The 21805-nt window shown below is 37.1% G+C and overlaps 1 protein-coding gene across 2 annotated transcripts in view; it reads left to right on the top strand.

Annotated features, from left to right (window-relative positions):
- The window catches only part of dusp10 (dual specificity phosphatase 10), a 121436-nt gene that overhangs the window by 98635 nt on the left and 996 nt on the right, over window positions 1-21805 (top strand). For both annotated transcript variants that reach the window (XM_061987090.1, XM_061987089.1), the window contains exons 3-4: window positions 16460-16828; window positions 21285-21805. The exon at window positions 21285-21805 is cut by the window's right edge and continues 996 nt beyond it. In XM_061987090.1, coding sequence (XP_061843074.1) covers window positions 16460-16828; window positions 21285-21550 — 635 coding nt within the window. In that variant the 3' untranslated portion in view covers window positions 21551-21805. The remainder of the gene's footprint in view (window positions 1-16459; window positions 16829-21284) is intronic.

Below are 21805 nucleotides of genomic sequence, written 5' to 3'. Positions count from 1 at the left end.
TGTGAACAAATGAGTGAGCAAATTGTTTAAGAACAACATTCCTCAGACAGCTATTGCAAGGAACCATCTGCGTTCCGTAATATCATCAAAAGGTTCAGAGAATCTGGAGAAATCACTGCAAGTAAGCGGCAATGCCCGTGACCTCCGATCCCTCAGGCGGTACTGCATCAAAAAGCGACATTAGTGTGTAAAGGATATCACCACATGGGCTCAGGAACACTTCAGAAAACCACTGTCAGTAACTACAGTTGGTCGCTACATCTGTAAGTGCAAGTTAAAACTCAACTATGCAAAGCGAAAGCCATTTATCAACAACACCCAGAAACGCCGCCGGCTTCGCTGGGCCCAGGCTCATCTAAGATGGACTGATGCAAAGTGGAAAAGTGTTTTGTGGAATGACGAGTCCACATTTCAAAGTGTTTTTGGAAACTGTGGACGTCGTGTCCTCCGGACCAAAGAGGAGTAGAGCCATCCGGATTGTTCTAAGCGCAAAGTTAAAAAGCCAGCATCTGTGATGGTATGGGGGTGTATTAGTGCCCAAGGCTTGGGTAACTTACACATCTGTGAAGGCACCATTAATGCTGAAAGGTACATACAGGTTTTGGAGGCACATATGCTATCCAAGCAACGTTTAATGGACGCCCCTGCTTATTTCAGCAAAATAACGCCAAGCACATTCTGCACGTGTTACAACAGCGTGGCTTCGTAGTAAAAGAGTGCGGGTACTAGACTGGCCTGCCTGTAGTACAGACCTGTCTCCCACTGAAAATGTGTGGCGCATTATGAAGTGTAAAATACGACAACTTAATTGTACATCATGGGATAGAATTCCACCTGAAAACTTAAGAAATTGGTCTCCTCAGTTCCTTAACGTTTACTGAGTGTTGTTAAAAGAAAAGGCCATGTAACACATTGGTAAAATGCCCCAGTGCCAAATTTTTTTGCAATGTGTTGTTGCCATAAAATTCTAAGTTTATGATTATTTGCTAAATAAAATTGCCTTATTTTTCGGACTATCAGGCGCACTTAAAATCCTTTCATTTTCTTAAAACTCGACAGTGCGGACAATGACCCGTTGCGCCTAATGTACGGCATACTTCTGGTTGTGCTTGCTGACCTCGAAGCAATTTTATTTAGTACATGGTGTAACGATAAGTGTGACCAGTAGATGGCAGTCATACATAAGAGATACGTGTAGACTGCAATATAATAGCAGTAAACACCACCAAAACTTTAAATGCTCCATTGAGAATATAGAACATTACACACGGCGCTCAAAAATCTGTCAATGTTTTTAGTACGACTTCGGTAAGCTATGAAGTCGCACCGCTTGATGGATTGTCGGCACATCCGCAATTGTAGTCCCTGCCGCCGCCGTAGTCATAAGCTTCTTTTTTTTCCTCTACCTTCTTATGGGACATTGATCCTCCGCCGTTGCCATTTCTAATATAAAGTAGCGTAAAGTTCTTACTTATATCTGTCAGTAAACTAGCTATCATAGCGCTAAAAACTCTAGTGAGTTTACATAATTCACCTACGGAACTTTAGTTATTAGAGGGTTCCGGTCGGACGGTTTTTCACGGGACACATTTACAGCGTTGATGTTGCATTACTGAGCCACGGATGAGAAGATGCTGCTCCGTTATCGATTTAAGTAAAGTCTGAATGTCATTAAAACAGTTAGCTCCATCTTTCGACACTTCTTGCACTCCCGTCCTTGCACGCTACACTGCTACAACAAAGATGACGGGGAGAAGACGTTGTCGAAGGTGAGCCACGTAAATAAGACTGCCCACAAAACGGCAATGCAACAATTTTACCAAATAACCACTATTACTGTATATTTCTGACTATAAGTCGCAGTTTTTTTCATAGTTTGGCGGGGGGTGCGACTTATACTCAGGAGCGACTTATGCGTGAAATGATTAACACATTACCGTAAAATATCAAATAATATTATTTAGCTCATTCACGTAAGAGACTAGACGTATAAGATTTCATGGGATTTAGCGATTAGGAGTGACAGATTGTTTGGTAAACGTATAGCATGTTCTATATGTTATAGTTATTTGAATGACTCTTACCATAATATGTTACGTTAACATACCAGGCACGTTCTCAGTTGGTTATTTATGCCTCATATAACGTAGACTTATTCAGCCTGTTGTTCACTATTCTTTATTTATTTTAAATTGCCTTTCAAATGTCTATTCTTGGTGTTGGCTTTTATGAAATACATTTTCCCAAAAAATGTGACTTATACTCCAGTGCGACTTATATATGTTTTTTCCTTCATTATTATGCATTTTCGGTCGGTGCGACTTATACTCCGGAGCGACTTATACTCCGAAAAATACGGTACATGTTATGTGGACCACAAGATAGTGTTTTAAATTTAGAAAAAAAATCATAATATAATAATAATAATGCATTAGATTTTATATCGCGCTTTTCTATTATTAGATACTCAAAGCGCTCACAGAGAAGTGGGAACCCATCATGACGCCTTTAGTGCACCTTTTGTATGAAAAAAGATCTGAATAGACCCGCTCATCTGCTGTGCGCCTTTTAATACGCTGCACCCTTTGGTCCGAAAAATACGGTAAGTTTCTCAGTTCGAACATTAAATATATTCAATTGAATATAAGTTGAAAAGGATTTGCAAATCATTGTATTCTGTTTTTATATACGATTTACATAACGTGCCAACATTACAGGGGAACCCTTAAGGTAAAAAAAATGATATATGTGTATTAGTTTTGAGAATGTAAAATATCAAAGTGGCTCCTTCATGTTTTGATTTTTCAGTGTGCGGCCCTCAGTGGAAAAAGTTTGGACACCCTTGTGTTAGGGCTTACATAATAGCATGCGGTGTTTGGCTGAGGTCTGTTAAACTTTGACCTTTATTGTCTGGCCTGTCAGTTGAATGACTGTAGTTTCATCATGCACTCTGCGGCGTAAACGTCTTCAGTGTGCTGCCTCACGTTCTGTATTTTCTTCTTCTTTTTTTTATTGATTTATAAATGTTTCATCTATATAATTTTGTAAAATGTATTTTTTTCATTCTTTATTAGTCTCTTCTCGCTTGCTGTTGACATAAAAGGAGAAGCATCTGTTCGTTAAGGCAGCGTCTTGAGAGGCTGCCATGTTTACCGTCACTGGCGTGTGTGTGAAGAAGGAGCATGTTGTGTTTGTGGGCTGTGAGTAATCTCTGCACGCGTGTGCGAACGCTGCGATTCAAGCATTGTTATTAATATTCCGCATAGCATTGCCACGTCTCAACGGATGACAACAAAATGTGCTGCTTGTGCAAAATATATTGGGGGGTTTTTTCAGTCCAAATACTTGCTGGAAACAACCTCACAGGGCCGATACGTTCATGAATGCTGCGAAATTTCCAATTTTTCCACTGGAAATAAGGGATGGGCGATACGGCCTAAATATTGCAATATATATTGCAACCTCCTGCGATAACGATATATATCACGATATATATGTAAATGTTAATAGCAGCATTTTAAAACGGGTTACAAGGGCTCATAATTTTGCTACTGATGTATGGGTAACCTATTGCATCATTTTTGGTTGTATTATTTCTCAAAACTATTAATAATCTACTTGCTAATTTACTGTTAATAAATACTGTTGTAAAATGTTTCTATTTACACACCTCGATTTAAAAACGTATTTGGTCTTTGAACATAGTTCGTAAATCGAAAAGTTTGTATAGTGAAACAGAGTTCCTCAAAAAAAACTATGTAAACATGAATAATTGATTCTAGCCTCGAGAAAAGTTCCTATTTTAGTAAAATAATGCTTACTTTGAAGACACTATAATGTATATATATATATATATATATATTTTTTTTTTACATATATATATATATATATATATATATATGTATATATGCACATTATATATATGCACATTATATATATATATATATATAATATATATAAACATGAATAATTGATTCTAGCCTCGAGAAAAGTTCCTATTTTAGTAAAATAATGCTTACTTTGAAGACACTATAATGTATATATATATATATATATATATATTTTTTTTTACATATATATATATATATATATATATGCATATATATATATATATATATATATTTTTACATATATATATATATATATATGTATATATGCACATTATATATATATATATATATATATATATATATATGTGCATATATATATATGTAAAAAAAAAAAATACAAAAATAAAAATATATATATGCATATATATATATGCGTGTTGACAGTTAAGCTTGTCGTTATTTTGATAAAAAGAAATATTATATATATATATATATATATATATATATATGAAGAACATAATGGCATGGCTGTCTTGAGTTTCCAATAATTTCTACAACTCTTATTTTTCTGTGATAGAGTGATTGAAGCACATAGTTGTTGGTCACAAAAAACATTCATGAAGTTTGGATCTTTTATGAATTTATTATGGGTCTACTGAAAATGTGACCAAATCTGCTGGGTCAGAAGTATACATACAGCAATGTTAATATTTGGTTACATGTCCCTTGGCAAGTTTCACTGCAATAAGGCGCTTTTGGTAGCCATCCACAAGCTTCTGGTTGAATTTTTGACCACTCCTATTGAGAAAATTGGTGCAGTTCAGCTAAATGTGTTGGTTTTCTGACATGGATTTGTTTCTACAGCATTGTCCACATGTTCTCAATGGGGTTTAAGTCAGAGCTTTGGGAAGGCCATTCTAAAACCTTAATTCTAACCTGATTTAGCCATTCCTTTACCACTTTTGACGTGTGTTTTGGGTCATTGTTCTGTTGGAACACCCAACTGCGCCCAAGACCCAACCTCCGGGCTGATCATTTTAGGTTGTCCTGAAGAATTTGGAGGTAATCCTCCTTTTTCTTTGTCCCATTTACTGTCTGTAAAGCACCAGTTTCTTTGGCAGAAAAACGGGCCCAGAGCATAATACTACCACCACCATTTTTGACGGTAGGGGTGGTGATCCTGGGATTAAAGGCCTCACCTTTTCTCCTCCAAACATATTGCTGGGTATTGTGGCCAAACAGCTCCGATTTTTGTTTCATCTGACCACAGAACTTTCCTCCAGAAGGTCTTATCTTTGCCCATGTGATCAGCAGCAAACTTTAAATGAGCCTTAAGGTGTCGTTTCTGGAGCAAGGGCTTCCTTGTTGCATGGTAGCCTCTCAGTCCATGGCGATGCAAAACTTGCTTGACTGTGGTAACTGACACCTGTGTTCCAGCAGCTTCCAATTCATTGCAGACCTGCTTTTTGGTGGTTCTCGGTTGACTCTTGATCATCCTGACCAATTTTCTCTCAGCAGCAGGTGATAGCTTGCGTTTTCTTCCTGATCGTGGCAGTGACAAAACTGTGCCATGCACTTTATACTTATGAACAATTGTCTGCACAGTTGCTCTTGGGACCTTAAGCTGCTTTGAAATGGCTCCAAGTGACTTTCCTGACTTGTTCAAGTCAATGATTCGTTTTTTCAGATCTGTGCTGAGTTCCTTTGACTTTCTCATTGTCGCGTTTCTAACCGAGTCTAATGACTGCATCACATGAACCCTATTTAAATGGGCTCAGAGAAGTCAACAGGTCACATAAAGTTAAGAGGCCATGCCATGAAGCTAATTTGATTTGATTGTAACTTTCCTACATCACCAAAATTGATAATATATGTTGCTGTATGTATACTTTTGACCCAGCAGATTTGGTCACATTTTCAGTAGACTCATAGTAAATTCATAAAAGAACCAAACTTCATGAATGTTTTTTGTGACCAACAAGTATGTGTTCCAATCACTCTATCACAAAAAAATAAGAGTTGTAGAAATGATTGGAAACTCAAGACAGCCATGACATTATGTTATTTACAAGTGTATGTAAACTTGTCAAAATAACTACAACAACGGCAAGCTTAACTGTCAACACGCGGACGCACACACAAAAATCCCTTTGGTGCTCTCAACAACATTAATTAACAACCATGTTGCTACAATAATAGTAATAAAACATCTGCTGTCCATGAATGGCAGACATGCTGTCACGAGGCGGAGAAGGGATGGTAGGCAGAGAGAGGAGGGAGCACAGAGGAAGGGAAGTGATTGTGGCTTCCCCCTCCTCTCTAAGTTTAAGTCCACAGCAAATACTTGGTATTGTTGCTATCGATATTTGTATCAACTCGCCCACCTTTGTTTACATACAGAGCTCTGGCTTGCGATTAGCATATCCTCCTATGTTGTGTAGTATAGCATGTTTAGTAGAGATGTCCGATAATATCGGCCGAAAAATGCGTTAAAATGTAATATCGGAAATTATCGGTATCGTTTTTTTAATTATCGGTATCGTTTTGTTTTTTAAAATTAAATCAACATAAAAAAACACAAGATACACTTACAATTAGTGCACCGACCCAAAAAAACTCCCTCCCCCATATACACTCATTCACACTCATTCACACAAACGGGTTGTTTCTTCCTGTTATTAATATTCTGGTTCCTACATTATATATCAATATATATCAATACAGTCTGCAAGGGATACAGTCCGTAAGCACACATGATTGTGCGTGCTGCTGGTCCACTAATAGTACTAACCTTTAACCGTTAATTTGACTAATTTTCATTAATTACTCGTTTCTATGTAACTGTTTTTATATTGTTTTACTTTCTTTTTTATTCAAGAAAATGTTTTTAATTTATTTATCTTATTTTATTAATTTAAAAAATATATACCTTATGTTCACCATACCTGGTTGTCCAATTTAGGCATAATAATGTGTTAATTCCACTACTGCATATATCGGTTGATATCGGTATCGGTAATTAAAGAGTTGGACAATATCAGAATATCGGATATCGGCAAAAAGCCATTATCGGACATCCCTAATGTTTAGCTAATCGTCGTCCTCCATTGATAATGATACGTGTAAGAAACATAATTTATTTGCCACCATGGAGGTGAGTATTGCTGACTTATAAGTTGCTTCCCACTGTGGAAGGACGTTAGCCGCTACCAAGATTGCATTGGCGACGCGTTTTTTTTGTATGTTGCTGTCAAATTTGCAGGAATCTGTCATCAACATGGATTATCACAACATAACAATAGTATTAAAAGCTCTATCGTCGGCCAAATGTATATCATATATATCGTAAATTGTCTATATCGCAACCCTATTGGCAATAATGGAAAATGATTAGTCATAAAACACTTTTTTAAAATAGGATTTAGGGATTATTTTAACAAGTATAAAAATAAATTTGATAGGAGCATTCGTTTATTTGCAACAGCCTGCCATTAATACATTTGGACCGCCACAAATTAAATCGCCCTCGCTTTTAAACACATTTTCGCGCACTTTGTCTCCCAGAGAATAAGAAGACATAGCAGGAGGGATCGGTGTTGACAACTTAGTCATTTTGTTGCTATATTTGACAAATAATCAGACCTCTCTAGCTGTTCGTTTCCAAAAAAGAGATAAGTGACAAATCTAAGAAAAATAATCTTGGACAGTTCGATTAGAAGTCTGACTCCCTCCCTGAGGGTGAAAACAAACAGACAAAATAAAGTTGATTTGTAGTTCTAAACATATTTGTTTTGCTTTTCGTGTTTTTTTTCCCCCGCACTTTTTACTTGGGAAGTACTAATCGATCAGCCATTAATCAGTATTGGACGATTCTCTTTAAAAAGTATGGGTGATGAATGCCTTTCAACGCCGATCACAAACAGCCATCCCCCCAGGCTGACACGATTTATTTTTAGTCCCCCGGCTGACAAGAAAAAAGCTGATTATGGAATGGAACTTTATTGTCATTGCGCTTAAAAAGTACAACGCAATTTGTTTTCAGTAGGAACCCGTCTAAGAACAGACATACAGTCTACAGGGGTACACCGAACAGGAAGACTGATGGGTCTCCACCCAGCGGTGCCTTGTAAAAAGGTATACAGGAAATGGAAACATAGAGGGAGGGAGGAGGAAAAAAAGCAACTCCCAAACTAAGCTCCTGTTGGGGGGGCCTCAGTTTGAGACCAGAAAAACAGCCGTAAGCAACATGAGCACATATAAACACATATTAGGACATTGTCTCTTGACCTTGGTGCTCTGGCAGAGTGTTTTCGCGAAAACACAGCCAGTCTGTCCAGCAAAAGTCAACAAACAACAGATGTGTGTCCATGAAACACGGGCGAGGAATTTGGAGTTTCTTCGCTGCGCTGTCCTCCGGGGGAGTCTCGTAGCAACGAACGCTAAGACTACCATTAAGTCTGCACAATGAAATTATAATTAGCATTGGGTAAAAAAACCCCACCACCGTTACCATCTGTGGCTGTAGGCAACCTCTTTTATATAACTGTCTTTATATAACTCTGTACGCGCGACTCAGCTGTTGGTGTGAATCTTCTGAGTGTTAAACTTGCCATACTGTTAGCTCATTGTTGGTTCTCCCAAGATGTTATCCTGTGAATCTTTGGGCACCTAACATACAGTAAACATAAATATACATGTATACATACATATACATACATACTGTATATATGTATACATACAGTATACATTACATATATATGTATACATACATACAAATACATGTATACATACATATATGTATACATACAAATACTTGTATACATACATATATGTATACATACAAATACATGTATACATACATATACCGTATTTTTCGGAGTATAAATCGCTCCGGAGTATAATTCGCACCCACCGAAAATGCATAATAAAGAAGGAAAAAAACATAAGTCGCACTGGAGTATAAGTCGCATTTTTTGGGGAAATTTATTTGATTAAACCCGACACCCAAAATAGACATTTGAAAGGCAATTTAAAATAAAGAATAGTGAACAACAGGCTGAATAAGTGTACGTAATATGAGGCATAAATAACCAACTGAGAACGTGCCTGGTATGTTAACGTAACATATTATGGTAAGAGTCATTCAAATAACTATAACATATAGAACATGCTATACGTTTATCAAACAATCTGTCACTCCTAATCGCTAAATCCCATGAAATCTTATACGTCTAGTCTCTTACGTGAATGAGCTAAATAATATTATTTGATATTTTACAATAATGTGTTAATAATTTCACACATAAGTCGCTCCTGAGTATAAGTCGCACCCCCCGGCCAAACTATGAAAAAAACTGCGACTTATAGTCCGAAAAATACGGTATGTATACATACAAATTCATGTATACATACATATATATGTGTACACATACAGGGCTCGAATTTAACCATGGCAACCGCGGCAAAAGCCGTCCTTGTAACTTGCCGTAATGCCCTAAAAAATGTACCAACACTGATGGCAAGAACGTGCCGTGGCCGCCCTCCACTTTTTACTTGTTAATGGATGAGGGATGTAACGGTAAACGGTAAATGATCATTCGCGATAAAATTCCCGACGGTTAGCAATACAGTCTAATTTTTAAATTACCGAAAACCCTTCATTTATGAATGTATTTTAGGCAACACGAAGTGAGGCGCATGCGCACTACCATCGTTTGGCTTGATAATCACGGCGGACAACTACACGGACTTTGCTACGGAGATTTCCCCTTGGAGTAAACAGAGCCAAGCGCTTGGTTTAACGTCATTTAAGAGCGCACACTTGTGTTTAGATGGAGACAGGTGTGGACAATATTGGAGACAGACGCACTTGTCCCCACACCAAAAGTATACAGAGAAAGAGCAAACTATTTGATGTTGCTTTTATTTTCTCAATACGGCATCCATCAGCTGCTGTGAACGAGAGTTAATGACGTGAGGAAACATGCAGCAGGTGATGAGTCCTGAACGTTATCACAACTTGTTTATAAAGTCTTTAGTTTGTTTACTGGGATGTTCACTTGTCCTTTATTTAACTACAAACTGTATCAGTGTTCAAATAACATCAATACTAGCTAAAATGTTTAGGCATCTCATCGAATTGAACGCTGGCTGTGAAGATTGTGTATTCGATGTGAGAGGTGACACTCTTTATTTTTGTTGGCCAAACTGTTGCACTGAACTACAAGGAGGCGTTGTTGGAGAAGAACAAAGCTTGTTTAATAGACTTCATCTTCATTAGCCAAACTGCTGCAAACGATTTTTAAAACTTATGAATCGATATATAATCGGAATGAATAAGAATTGCAATTTGGGGTGAATCAAATTTTTTGTGCAATTCAGTTCAAAATCTGTCTGAGTCTGAGTGCCTACAGCCCATCCCATCAATCAATAATTAGCTTAGACTGAACAGTTGCTGTTTTGTGCTAGGTATCGTATTTTCCGGACTGGAGAGCGCACCGGGATATAAGCAGCAATATATATGTTGTGAAATTAATACAAATAAATATTTTGTAAATGTTTATTTACACACCTTAATTGTTTCCAAACGGTGTCTGTGACACTGCAGTAAAACGGTTAATCAAACAAAACAGAAGTCATCGTCATGGACCTACTAGCTGCGGAAGCTAGCTCTCCAATCAGCTAAATAGACTCAATAACTCCATGGTGATGTTTTGGTGAATTTACTGAGGAATTTCTTAAACTGAAACAATATAAAAAGAATGCCATTGTAAGTTAATAATTCTGACACAAACACTCATAAACGTGTTAGCATATTAGCCAATGCCAACGACGCTATAACTTCATTACATTACGATAGTACGTACAAATATATGGCACGGTTTAGTAGGTATAAACAGTTTTAGTTATATTGTATAACTTAAAAACGTTGCTTGGAGTGATTAATAAGGAATCATTTTGAGGTAAGACGCTATGGACGTCTAGAAGGTGGCACGGCACTTGTACCTCCGGTTCAAAGCACTTAACAGAAGGAAATACTGTACATGTTCGGTGGGTGAACTTGTCCAAAAGATGTCACTATAGCACAAACAACAACACACCTTTTCAATGTTTTTGCCTGTGTTTAATGAAAACTTTTTGCATTATGACAGTCATCGGAAAAAAAAAGTCTCTAAATTAGCCGCACAGTTTAAAGCGGAGGAAAACGATAGCGGCTTATAGTCCGAAATTTACGGTAATTTATTGTGATTAAAAATGGTTCAAATTGGATGTTTCACTGTTGACTATCAAACCATACGTCTTTTATTCCATTATTTGACCCTCACCCTGCTTTCTTTGGCCACTCCGAATTCAACCAAATATAATTCTGGTTGACCCATTTTTGGCCCGAGCCTCCAACTCATTTAAATATTCCCTATTAAAAGACCCCCCCCATGGCATCAGACCCTCGGCCGCCTCTGTCTATGACATGCACTTTTCTCCCAGGCCAAAGAGCGCCGTTCAACGTTCGCCGTCCAAATCGCGGAGATGAGAGGACGGTTCACACGGGGCTGAAATAAAAAACAAACAAAACAGGAACTCTCGGTTTTATGAAATGCCCGCTTAACATATTTGCTGAAACATGAGACCTTCATAACCATTAAATAGCGATGGAATGACGTTCAATAAGGAGTATTATGAATTCAAAATGGGACGACGTACAATGTCCTCACATTGAATGACAATTCTTGCACTGTGAACAGTATGCACACTGACAATGTTTGTGTGTGTGTGTGTGTGTGTGTGTGTGTGTGTGTGTGTGTGTGTGTGTGTGTGGGCAGCTGACAGGTGCAAAGCAGTTATTCACAGGTCAAAAGTTCATTGTGAGCCATAAAAAATATATATATATGTTGTCGGTTCATGTGCTTGTTGGTTAGCACAGTCTAGTTCCTGGTTCATGGAGGATGATGATTCAGGTCTCCCAACAGTGAAAAGACATGATTTTATCTGCACCTTTGTCCAGACTCTCACCAACATGCACAGGAGAGAGTAGGGTTGCGCGATGTGAATGGTTATGGTGTCAGTTTATTTCCAACGCGCATGCAATTACAATATGTGACGTCACATACTCTGTTGCCAGTTCCTCATTACAGCATGTCCGAAAAGGAGTGGGAGGAAGCAGATCTTATTTAACCCTACCATAGCAATTTATAACACAATACTCAATCTGTAACAGCAGAATTTAAATAGGAAATTGAGTAATCCAATCAATATTTAATACATAAACAATACAGTGCTCATATTATTTTTTTAATATTTAAGATTTTTAAATTAAATTTCTTCGACTATGTCAATGTCAACTAAATTATATAAATTTGGCAGACCGTTTTTGATACTGTTGTTGTATCGTGATATCGACACATTCTCGCCTTGTGCTGTAAATTTGACATTAACAAGCGAACAGAGGCGTCCTCAACGCATCGTAGCATCCGCGCTAGCAAGCTAACCGCTAACATCCTTCCCCAGTGCAGCTTCTAAATCAGCAAACTACTTTTTCCCCCCCCAAGTATCATTATCACCGGAGGACAAGGAATAGCTAAACATGCTATACTACACACTGTAGGAGGATATGCTAACCGCTAAACAAGAGCTCTTGAACGTGAACAGGGGTGGGTGGATCGATACTAATATCGACAATAACGATACCAAGTATCAGCACATCAGAACATGGTCGATACTACAGTGACAAGATCCATATATATATATATTTTTTTTTAAATTATTATCACAAAATCATTTTTGTTACACTGCAAAAACTGCAATTTAAGTAAGATGAAATATCTCAAATAAGGGTGATAGTTGCTTATTTTCTGTCTGATAAGATAATTCTTCTCACTAAGCAGTGTTTTACTTGTTTTAAGGGTTTTGGTCCTAAATGATCTCAGTAAAATATTACAGCTTGTTGCTGAGATTTTATTAGCTATATTGAGTAAAACATGCTTGAAACTAGAATATCAACTGATGCAAAGCTGTGTCATCAACACTCACAAGTATAAAACTACTTTTTAAAGTAATAATGTCTTACTTCAAGCATGAACAAAAAAATCATGACTTTGAAACAATTGTGTCTCATATTAAAACAGATGACAGCCAAATGGACTTTGCTGTTTTATTTTCAATGAAACAATAGAAAATACATATTCATATAGTAGTACAGTTGTTATTAGTGAGAATATACTTATTTTAAGGTATTTTTGGGTTCATTGAGGTTAGCTAATTTTCTTGTTTTGGAAAGTCTTGAAAAGCCAAATTGTCTTGTTCTATTGGAAGATAATTTTGCTTAGTTCGAATAAAATACCCCTAATTTTTGTATTTTTTTCCCCTTGTTTTTGAACACTGACTTTTTGCAGTGTACTGTTTACAAAACTCAGGAAATAAGTCCCTGGCAGAAAAAACAAAGGGTTTAAATCAAAGCCAAAAGTACATTTTGCTTAAGTTTAAATATTTTGCACTTGTGAATTTATTTTCTTCAAAAATATTGTATGTAATTAAAGTGAATAAGGAAATATTTTGAATATCTAATTGATATTGTTACACCGCTATCCTGTGTTTTTGTCTAATTATAATTGTGGTCAAAAATGATCTCATGATGATTTCAATGATCTTGAAAATGTGAAGTATCAGTATTGGTATCAACATTATTGCCCCTGTAACTACACATTTGTAGTATCACCAAAACTAATGTAAAGTATCCAAACAAGTGATTATTACAAGTTAACAGAAGTGTAGATAGAACATGTTACAACAGAAAGTAAGCAGATATTAACAGTAAATGAACAAGTAGATTAATAAAAGCTTTGACAAAATAATGCAACTGGAAATTACACATTAGATACTGCATACGTCAGCAGCCAAATTATGAGCCTTTGGGTTTATTAAAATGTATGTACCAAAATAATACATTGTGTTCGTATATTTATATATTTTAGGCCAGGGGTGTTCAAAGTGCGGTCCATAGCTATTTTTTTAATGGCCCAATCGTTAGCATTCTAGTATTACCATGCTAGGTTTTTTTTTGTGCCAATTTTGCAGGTACACCTCTTGCGTCGAATATTTTGTTACTTGACGAATTATATCTGTTAGCAGGCTTGCGTAAGTATGCCACCTTTTTTTTCCTTCTAAGCAGGGTTTCCCTTTAATGCAGTGGTTCTTAACCTTGTTGGAGGTACCGAACCCCACCAGTTTCATATGCGCATTCACCGAACCCTTCTTTAGTGAAAAATAAAAATGTCTTTTTTTTCAAATTCAAGACAAAGTTATATGTTTTTGGTAACACTTTAGTATGGGGAACATATTCTAAGTAACAAAGACTTGATTTAGAGTTATTTGGTTAGGGTTAGGGTCAGGGTTAGAGGGTTAGAGTTATAATAAGGCCATGCCGAATAAGGCAATAATAAGTACTTAATAATGACTAGTTAAGAGCCAATATGTTACTAATTTGCATGTTAATAAGAAACTAATTAATGGTGAATATGTTCCCCATACTAAAGTGTAACCATGTTTTTTTACTGGTGCATAAAATGAACCGTGCATGAACATCACCTTGTTCAAACAACAAAACCAACACAGTGCATAAACTCACAACAAATTACACACTTGCAAATCAGTCAGCTGTTGCCGTATCCGTCATACGCCGATAGGGAGAAGTTTGTATTTACACGATGAGTCGGGTGCGTTTTGACCTCCGCCGAACCCCTGAGGCCGACTCACCGAACCTCTAGGGTTCGATCGAACCCAGGTTAAGAACCACTGCTTTAATGTAACTGAATGTGGAGCACCGCCACGGCAATATCATAGCCGCCACATCTCGAACAATAGGGTTTTTTTACGTGAAAACAAATGAAAGTAATATAATTCCTCCCGAAGAAGTCACACAAAGTCCGACGCTATTTTGAAATTTGATTGACATGCTAACAAAAGGCACAATTCCAACAGGTTTTACCTCCCGTGCAGACACTTTCGTCTGCGTGATTTAAAAAAAAAAAAAAAAAAAAAAAATCATATCGTCATGGCAAATTAAGCCCCGCCCCTCACCCCACAGGTATCTTGGCAATCGAGGGGAAACCCTGAGGTGAAACACCTCTGTCATATTTTGGTACTTGATGCATGCTAATGTTAGCAGGCTAGCATTAAAAACATTTTTTTTTTTTTTTTTAGGTACACACCCCTCAGAGTAATATGTTTTCATACTTGACACATGTTACAGTTAGCATGCTAACAACATTAGCATGCTAGATTTAGTTTTTTTTTTAATTCAGCGGGTATCAGAGGTGGGTAGAGTAGCCAGAAATTGTACTCAAGTAAGAGTACTGTTACTTTAAAGATTTATTACTCAAGTAAAAGTAAGGAGTAGTCACCCAAATATTTACTTGAGTAAAAGTGAAAAGTATGTTGTGAAAAAACTAAAGTACTGAGTAACTGATGAGTAACCTGTTCGTTTAATGATGACGGCAACAAATAATGCACAAAAACATAAAAATAGCAATGAGCAAATTCAGAGCCTGGAATCTCTCTTAAGCAACTAAAACAATAATATATATTAAATAATAATACATTAACATAAAAAAAATGAAGGCAAATTGAGCCACAATAACTTAACAGCACCATAGGCTCAGTAGGCAGAGATTACAAAGGAAAATAACAAGTTAGCCTTTACGCAAACCATAAACTGATAGGTGTGGGCTGCAGCTGGGAACACACTGATTGGTGTTTCTATGCATGTGTGTGTGTGTGTGCGACTGTGCGTGTGTGCGTGTGTGTGTGTGTGTGTGTGTGTGTGTGTGTGTGTGTGTGTGTGTGTGTGTGTGTGTGTGTGTGTCTATGAGGCTGCAGTGCGTTAATAAATGTCCCCACACGATGTACGTTTGACAGTGATTCATAGCAGGGAAGCTAACATCAGCCTACGGTGACAGCCAAAATATCTACTAAGGTTACTTACCGCGATGTGCTTCCTCAAATTTGACGTTGAGTTCATGTAAGCTTAAAAGCTTGTTAATCGTGTGGCCTGGCTCTGTTTGATTGGTGAAACTGAGTCAAACGTCACCAGTGACTGCATGTGATTGGTGAAACGCAGGCATGCGTAGATCCTACTTTGAAAGTCTGTCTGACAAACCAAAACAAACAAATCGTGCATTAACAAATCGATTAAAATCAGTAGCGAGCTGAATGTAGATAAATGGAGCGGCGTAAAAGTCGCGTTTCTTCTCTATAAATATACTCAAGTAAAAGTAAAAGTATGTTGCATTAAAACTACTCTTAGAAGTACAATTTATCCCAAAAGTTACTCAAGTAGATGTAACAGAGTAAATGTAGCCCGTTACAACCCACCTCTGGCAGGTATACACCTCAGTGTCATATATTTTGGTATTTCACGAATGCTAACTGTAAGCATGATATTGTTAGCATTTTAACTGAGTACGGTTAGCACACTAGCGTTTTGAGCTCAATTTTGCTCATGTTTTGACGCTATCTGGCCGGCGTGCTAACTGTTAGCATTTCACCGAAATTGCATTTTCTAGTTCTTTGTTGTGAACTGAAACAGAAAGTATATCCAGCATGGAGATACTTAATGTTTTCTTACTCGCTCGCAGGAGGCCTTAGCTGCTTCAGGCAGAGCCACGAGAACCTGTGTGAACACTCGCTGCACCTTCACGACACCTTGGACTCGGGCGCAGCTGCCGGCCTCTCGGGGACGCTACCTCACACCCTGCCCTCCACCCCGGACATCGAGAACGCCGACGTGACGCCCGTCTTGCCCTTCCTCTATCTGGGCAATGAGCGCGACGCTCAGGACGTCAACTTGCTGCAGCGGCTGAACGTGGGCTTCATTCTCAACGTGACCACCCACCTGCCGCTCTACCATTACGACACGGGCCTGTTCATCTACAAGCGCCTGCCCGCCACCGACAGCAACAAGCAGAACCTCCGCCAGTACTTTGAGGAGGCTTTTGAATTCATCGGTAGGTAAACATGTACACATGAACATCTTGGGGCACGGTTAGGGATGCTCCAATCAGGGTTTTATGCTAATAGCAAGCATCCATTAGTGAGATCGGCCGATATCGAACTGATCACATGTATTAACTGTAAATGGTTCAATGTATTTATGGTAGGACTGTTAATCTTTGGGCACCACACGATTCGATTCGATTCTTGGGGCTAACGATTCAATTCAGAATTCGTTAACATGGGGTGCCAGTTCTATAATTAACTGCATTTCTCTATAAAATAAATAGAGAGCTATAATAAAATGATATATTACTTCAAAGAAAACTGTTTTTTGTTTAAAAAAAAGGAGAAGTATTCCAAACTTCTCTTTTCTAAAGTAAACCTGTACAGCAGATATAGATCATCTCCATCAAGGGTCCCCAAACTTTTTGACTCGGGGGTCGCATTGGGTTAAAAAAATTTGGCCGGGGGCCAGGCTGTGTGTGTGTGTGTGTGTATGTATATATATATATATATATATATATATATAAATATATATATATATATATATATATATATATATTCCGAGTGCAATGATGTCACGTTATCGATGGAAAAACGCATGTTGATTTGCAGAGGAGACACCGAGAGTGACAAGCGGTAGAAAAGGGATTAGAAAAGACAGATTAAAAATAAAAATAAAAATGTAATTGCAATCTAAAACATTATATATATATATATATATATATATATATATATATATATATATATATATATATATATATATATTAATCTGTCCTTTCTATTCCATTTTCTACCATTTGTTACTCTCAGTATAATAATTATGATGTAAGCACTAAAAAAAATTTATAAAATAAAATTAATTAATTGCAATACAAAAATAAAAAAATATTATAGTAGTAGTTTGGGGACCATGGATCTACATCAACAATATGATTTGCCTGAGTGGCTGGACAAAACAGATACTAAAAAATGTTTATATATAAATATATATATATATATATATATATATATATATATATATATATATATATATATATATATATATAATATATATATATATATATATTTTATATATATATATAAAACAAAAAATATGTATATATATATATATTAAAAAAATCTCAAATGTATCTAAATGTATATATATATATATATTTAGATACATTTGAGATTTTCTTTTAAATCGATTAAGAATCGTTGATGTTTTACTCCTTTTATACTACACATACTTAAATGTAGACACTAAATGGCAGTAAAATACTCTGAGCTCATTGTCAAATTACAATACTGTTTTGATTAATTGTAACTAATAATAGTACCAATTAGGGTTGTACTGTATACTGGTATTAGTATAGTACCGCGATACTAATAAATCATATTCGGTACTATATCAAATTGTATAGTACCGCGATACTAATAAATCATATTCGGTACTATATCAAATTGGCCCTAGTGTGTGAATGTGAGTGTGAATGTTGTCTGTATCTGTGTTGGCCCTGCGATGAGATGGCGACTTGTCCAGGGTGTACCCCGCCTTCCGCCCGATTGTAGCTGATAGGCTCCAGCGCCCCCCGCGACCCCGAAGGGAATAAGCGGTAGAAAATGGATGGATGGAAGAATCGTTACAAATAAGAATCACCATTATTTGAATATATATATATATATATATATATATATTTTTTTTTTTTTTTTTTTGACACCCCTAATTTATGGTGAGTGCTAGTGGTTTAGCAATATCGACATAATATTACATTTCATAATATGTCTTCAGGTAATGATTAATGCTTGAGATTGTAGCATCAACAAAAACAACAACAAAAATATTTTGAGAAAGTAAAAACATCGACCCAATGTCGAGTATCGATCATATTCTGATACTACCCTTAGGTAGCGACACGACCCATTTATGTATCGATCCGCCCTCTCACGTGTCGTGTACTGAAAGTTATTATATTATCCTCGCTAGCAGACTAGCGGCTAACATCCCTCCACAGTGCGAAGGTGCTTCTAAATCACTTATTTAAGTGTTACACCCGAGATTGAAAGTAAAAGATCAACAATATCTCAGTCGTGTTGGAGACAATGTGGCTCTTTAAACACACTTTTTTTTTTTTTGGAGCTGTGCATAAGTGAAATTATTTTGGGAAGAAGTACACTTAGTTATATCTAAAGTTCTGGAATATAACATTTCCCAATGACCTGTGTAAGTATGCATAGTATATGTGTACGGACTGAGGATCAGTATTTGGAAAAGACAACAGACGAGCATGAAAAGGAGGCGGGAATCGCTGTGGAGTTAAAAAAAAAAAAGAAAAAAAAAAAAAAAAATACTACTAGTATTTGCAAGGAGAACCTTAATGGTGCTCACAAGTATGGAAGAATTGACAGGAAGTTTTAATTGTGTTGAGACCGGACTTTTCTGGAAATACATGCCAGAGCAGACTTATTTGACAGCGAAAGAAAAAGACACTACCTCTCGTTCAGCGGCGCAAGTGCACCCCCGCCAACTTCCCTCTCTCTTCTTGTCTCCTGCTTTCTCCTCAGCTCCTTGTCGATGTAATGTGGGTGCATCATACCTTTTTAAATGTTTTTAGCAATATAGTTGTTTAAGTTAAGGATTTCTGGTCGTTTGTGAGGGCACCACAAGGGACTTCTGTGTGTGTGCGCCTGTTGGTATAGCAGTGCATACAGGACAGTTCAGCTGGTTATTAAATAGAAAGTTGATCTATCCCCCCCATGTTATGTTTTTTGATACATAGTTGTGTATAGCACTTTATATTGTGTTGTAAGTGTACAAACATTCACTAAAACATGGATTTTTGCCGAGGCTGGAAACCATTATTCATATTTACCGTATATTCTGCTACTTTTTTCCTACACTTTGAACCCTGCGGCTTATAAAACAATGCGGATAATACATGGATTTTTCTTCGCTGACGGCCTTAATGCAAATAGTTTTCATAAAACACAAGCAAAGACATTGAAAAGGTGTGTTATTGTTTGTGCTTTGGCGCCATCTTTTGGACGAGTTCGTTTACTGCAGTATTTCATTCTGTTTAGTCCTTTCAAGTACAAGTACTGTTCCGTCTTAGTTGTCCATAGCGTTTCTACTCATATGGATTCTTCATTCGTCACTCCAATCAATGTTTGTCATTTACAATATAACTAAAACAGTTTGTACTTACTAGACCGTCCCACGTGTGATGTCTGTAGGAGTGTTTTCATGCATATTTGTACGTGCTATCGTAATGTAATGAAGTTAGCATCGTTAGAATTTGCTAATATGCCAACACGTTTACGAGTGTCTGTGTTAGTGTTATTACTTTACAATGGCACTCTTTTTGTATTGTTTCACTTTCACAAATTCCTCAGTAAATTCAACAAAACGTCACCGTGGAGTTATTGAGTCCGTTTAGCTGATTGGAGAGCTAGCTTCCGCAGCTGGTGGGTCCAAGACGATGACTTCTGTTTTGTTTAATCAGCCGTTTTACTGCCGTGTTACAGACACCGTTTGGAAACAAAAAAACAAACAAAAAGTAGCGATGTTCCGATCAGAGATTTATGCTCCCGATTCCGATCATCCTTGAATGAGATTGACTGACACCAATACAGATACTGATAACATGTATTAACATAGGTTAAATATATATACACAGTATATATATATATATATATATATATATATATATATATATATATATATATATATATATATATATATACACACACACACATATATATATACACACATATATATATATATATATATATATATATATATATATATATATATATATATATATATATATACATATATATATATGAATACATATATACATTTATATATATATACATACATAAATATACATGTATTTATATATGTGTGTATATATATATATATATATATATATACACACATGTATATTTATATGTATGTATATACATACATATGTATATACATACATGTATATGTGTATATATGTATGTATGTTTCACAAATTCCTCCGTAAATTCAACAAAACGTCACCGTGGAGTTATTGAGTCCGTTTAGCTGATTGGAGAGCTAGCTTCTGCAGCTGGTGGGTCCAAGACGATGACTTCTGTTTTGTTTAATCAGCTGTTTTACTGCCGTGTTACAGACACCGTTTGGAAACAATTAAGGTATGTAAAAAAACATTTACAAAATATTTCTGTGTAAATAACTCATTTCACAACGTGTATATATGCGGCTTATAGTCCGGTGTGGCTAATATATGGAAAATATTATTTTCCCTAAAAACTTTTGCAGCTATGGCTTATATACCAGTGCGCTCTACAGTCCGGTAAATGCGGTAGATTGTTTCAAATGGAGAAATTTGCTTCGCTATACGAACTTTTCGATTTACGAGCTCAGTTCAAGAAGTTGGTAAATCCATGTTGTAATGTAAAAGAAACAGTCACCATGTGGTGCTTCCTGTGTTCCAGAGGAAGCCCACCAAGCTGGTATGGGCCTTCTGATCCACTGCCAGGCCGGCGTGTCTCGCTCCGCCACCATCGTCATTGCCTACTTGATGAAGCACACCTGGATGACCATGACGGACGCCTACAAGTTCGTTAAGACCAGGAGGCCCGTCATCTCCCCCAACCTCAACTTCATGGGCCAACTGCTGGAGTTTGAGGAGGACCTCAACAACGGGATCACGCCGCGGATCCTCACGCCAAAGCTCATAGGTGTGGAGACCGTCGTCTGAAAGCACCCAGCGACGACGCTCACTCGGGTATCCGGTTCGCAATGTGAGTACGCCGCCATTTTCTTCTCCCATCTCCCCGCCCGGGCTTGTCTCGGACTCTCTGGAGTGCCAAAGCTGCGCGGGTCAGCACTCGCCAAAAAAAGAAAAGAAAAAAGAAGTCCCTTCTGTTTGGAAACCGGAGATGTCGGGACAGACGGACAGAGAATATGCTTGGGATGTGCGGATAGAAGATGTGACTGGAGAAACTCCGCTTCA

Source organism: Nerophis lumbriciformis, linkage group LG26, assembly GCF_033978685.3.
Source record: "Nerophis lumbriciformis linkage group LG26, RoL_Nlum_v2.1, whole genome shotgun sequence".
NCBI lineage: Eukaryota > Metazoa > Chordata > Actinopteri > Syngnathiformes > Syngnathidae > Nerophis > Nerophis lumbriciformis.
The sequence above is the reverse complement of the archived record's forward strand: the minus strand, read 5'-3'. Positions and strand labels throughout refer to the sequence as shown.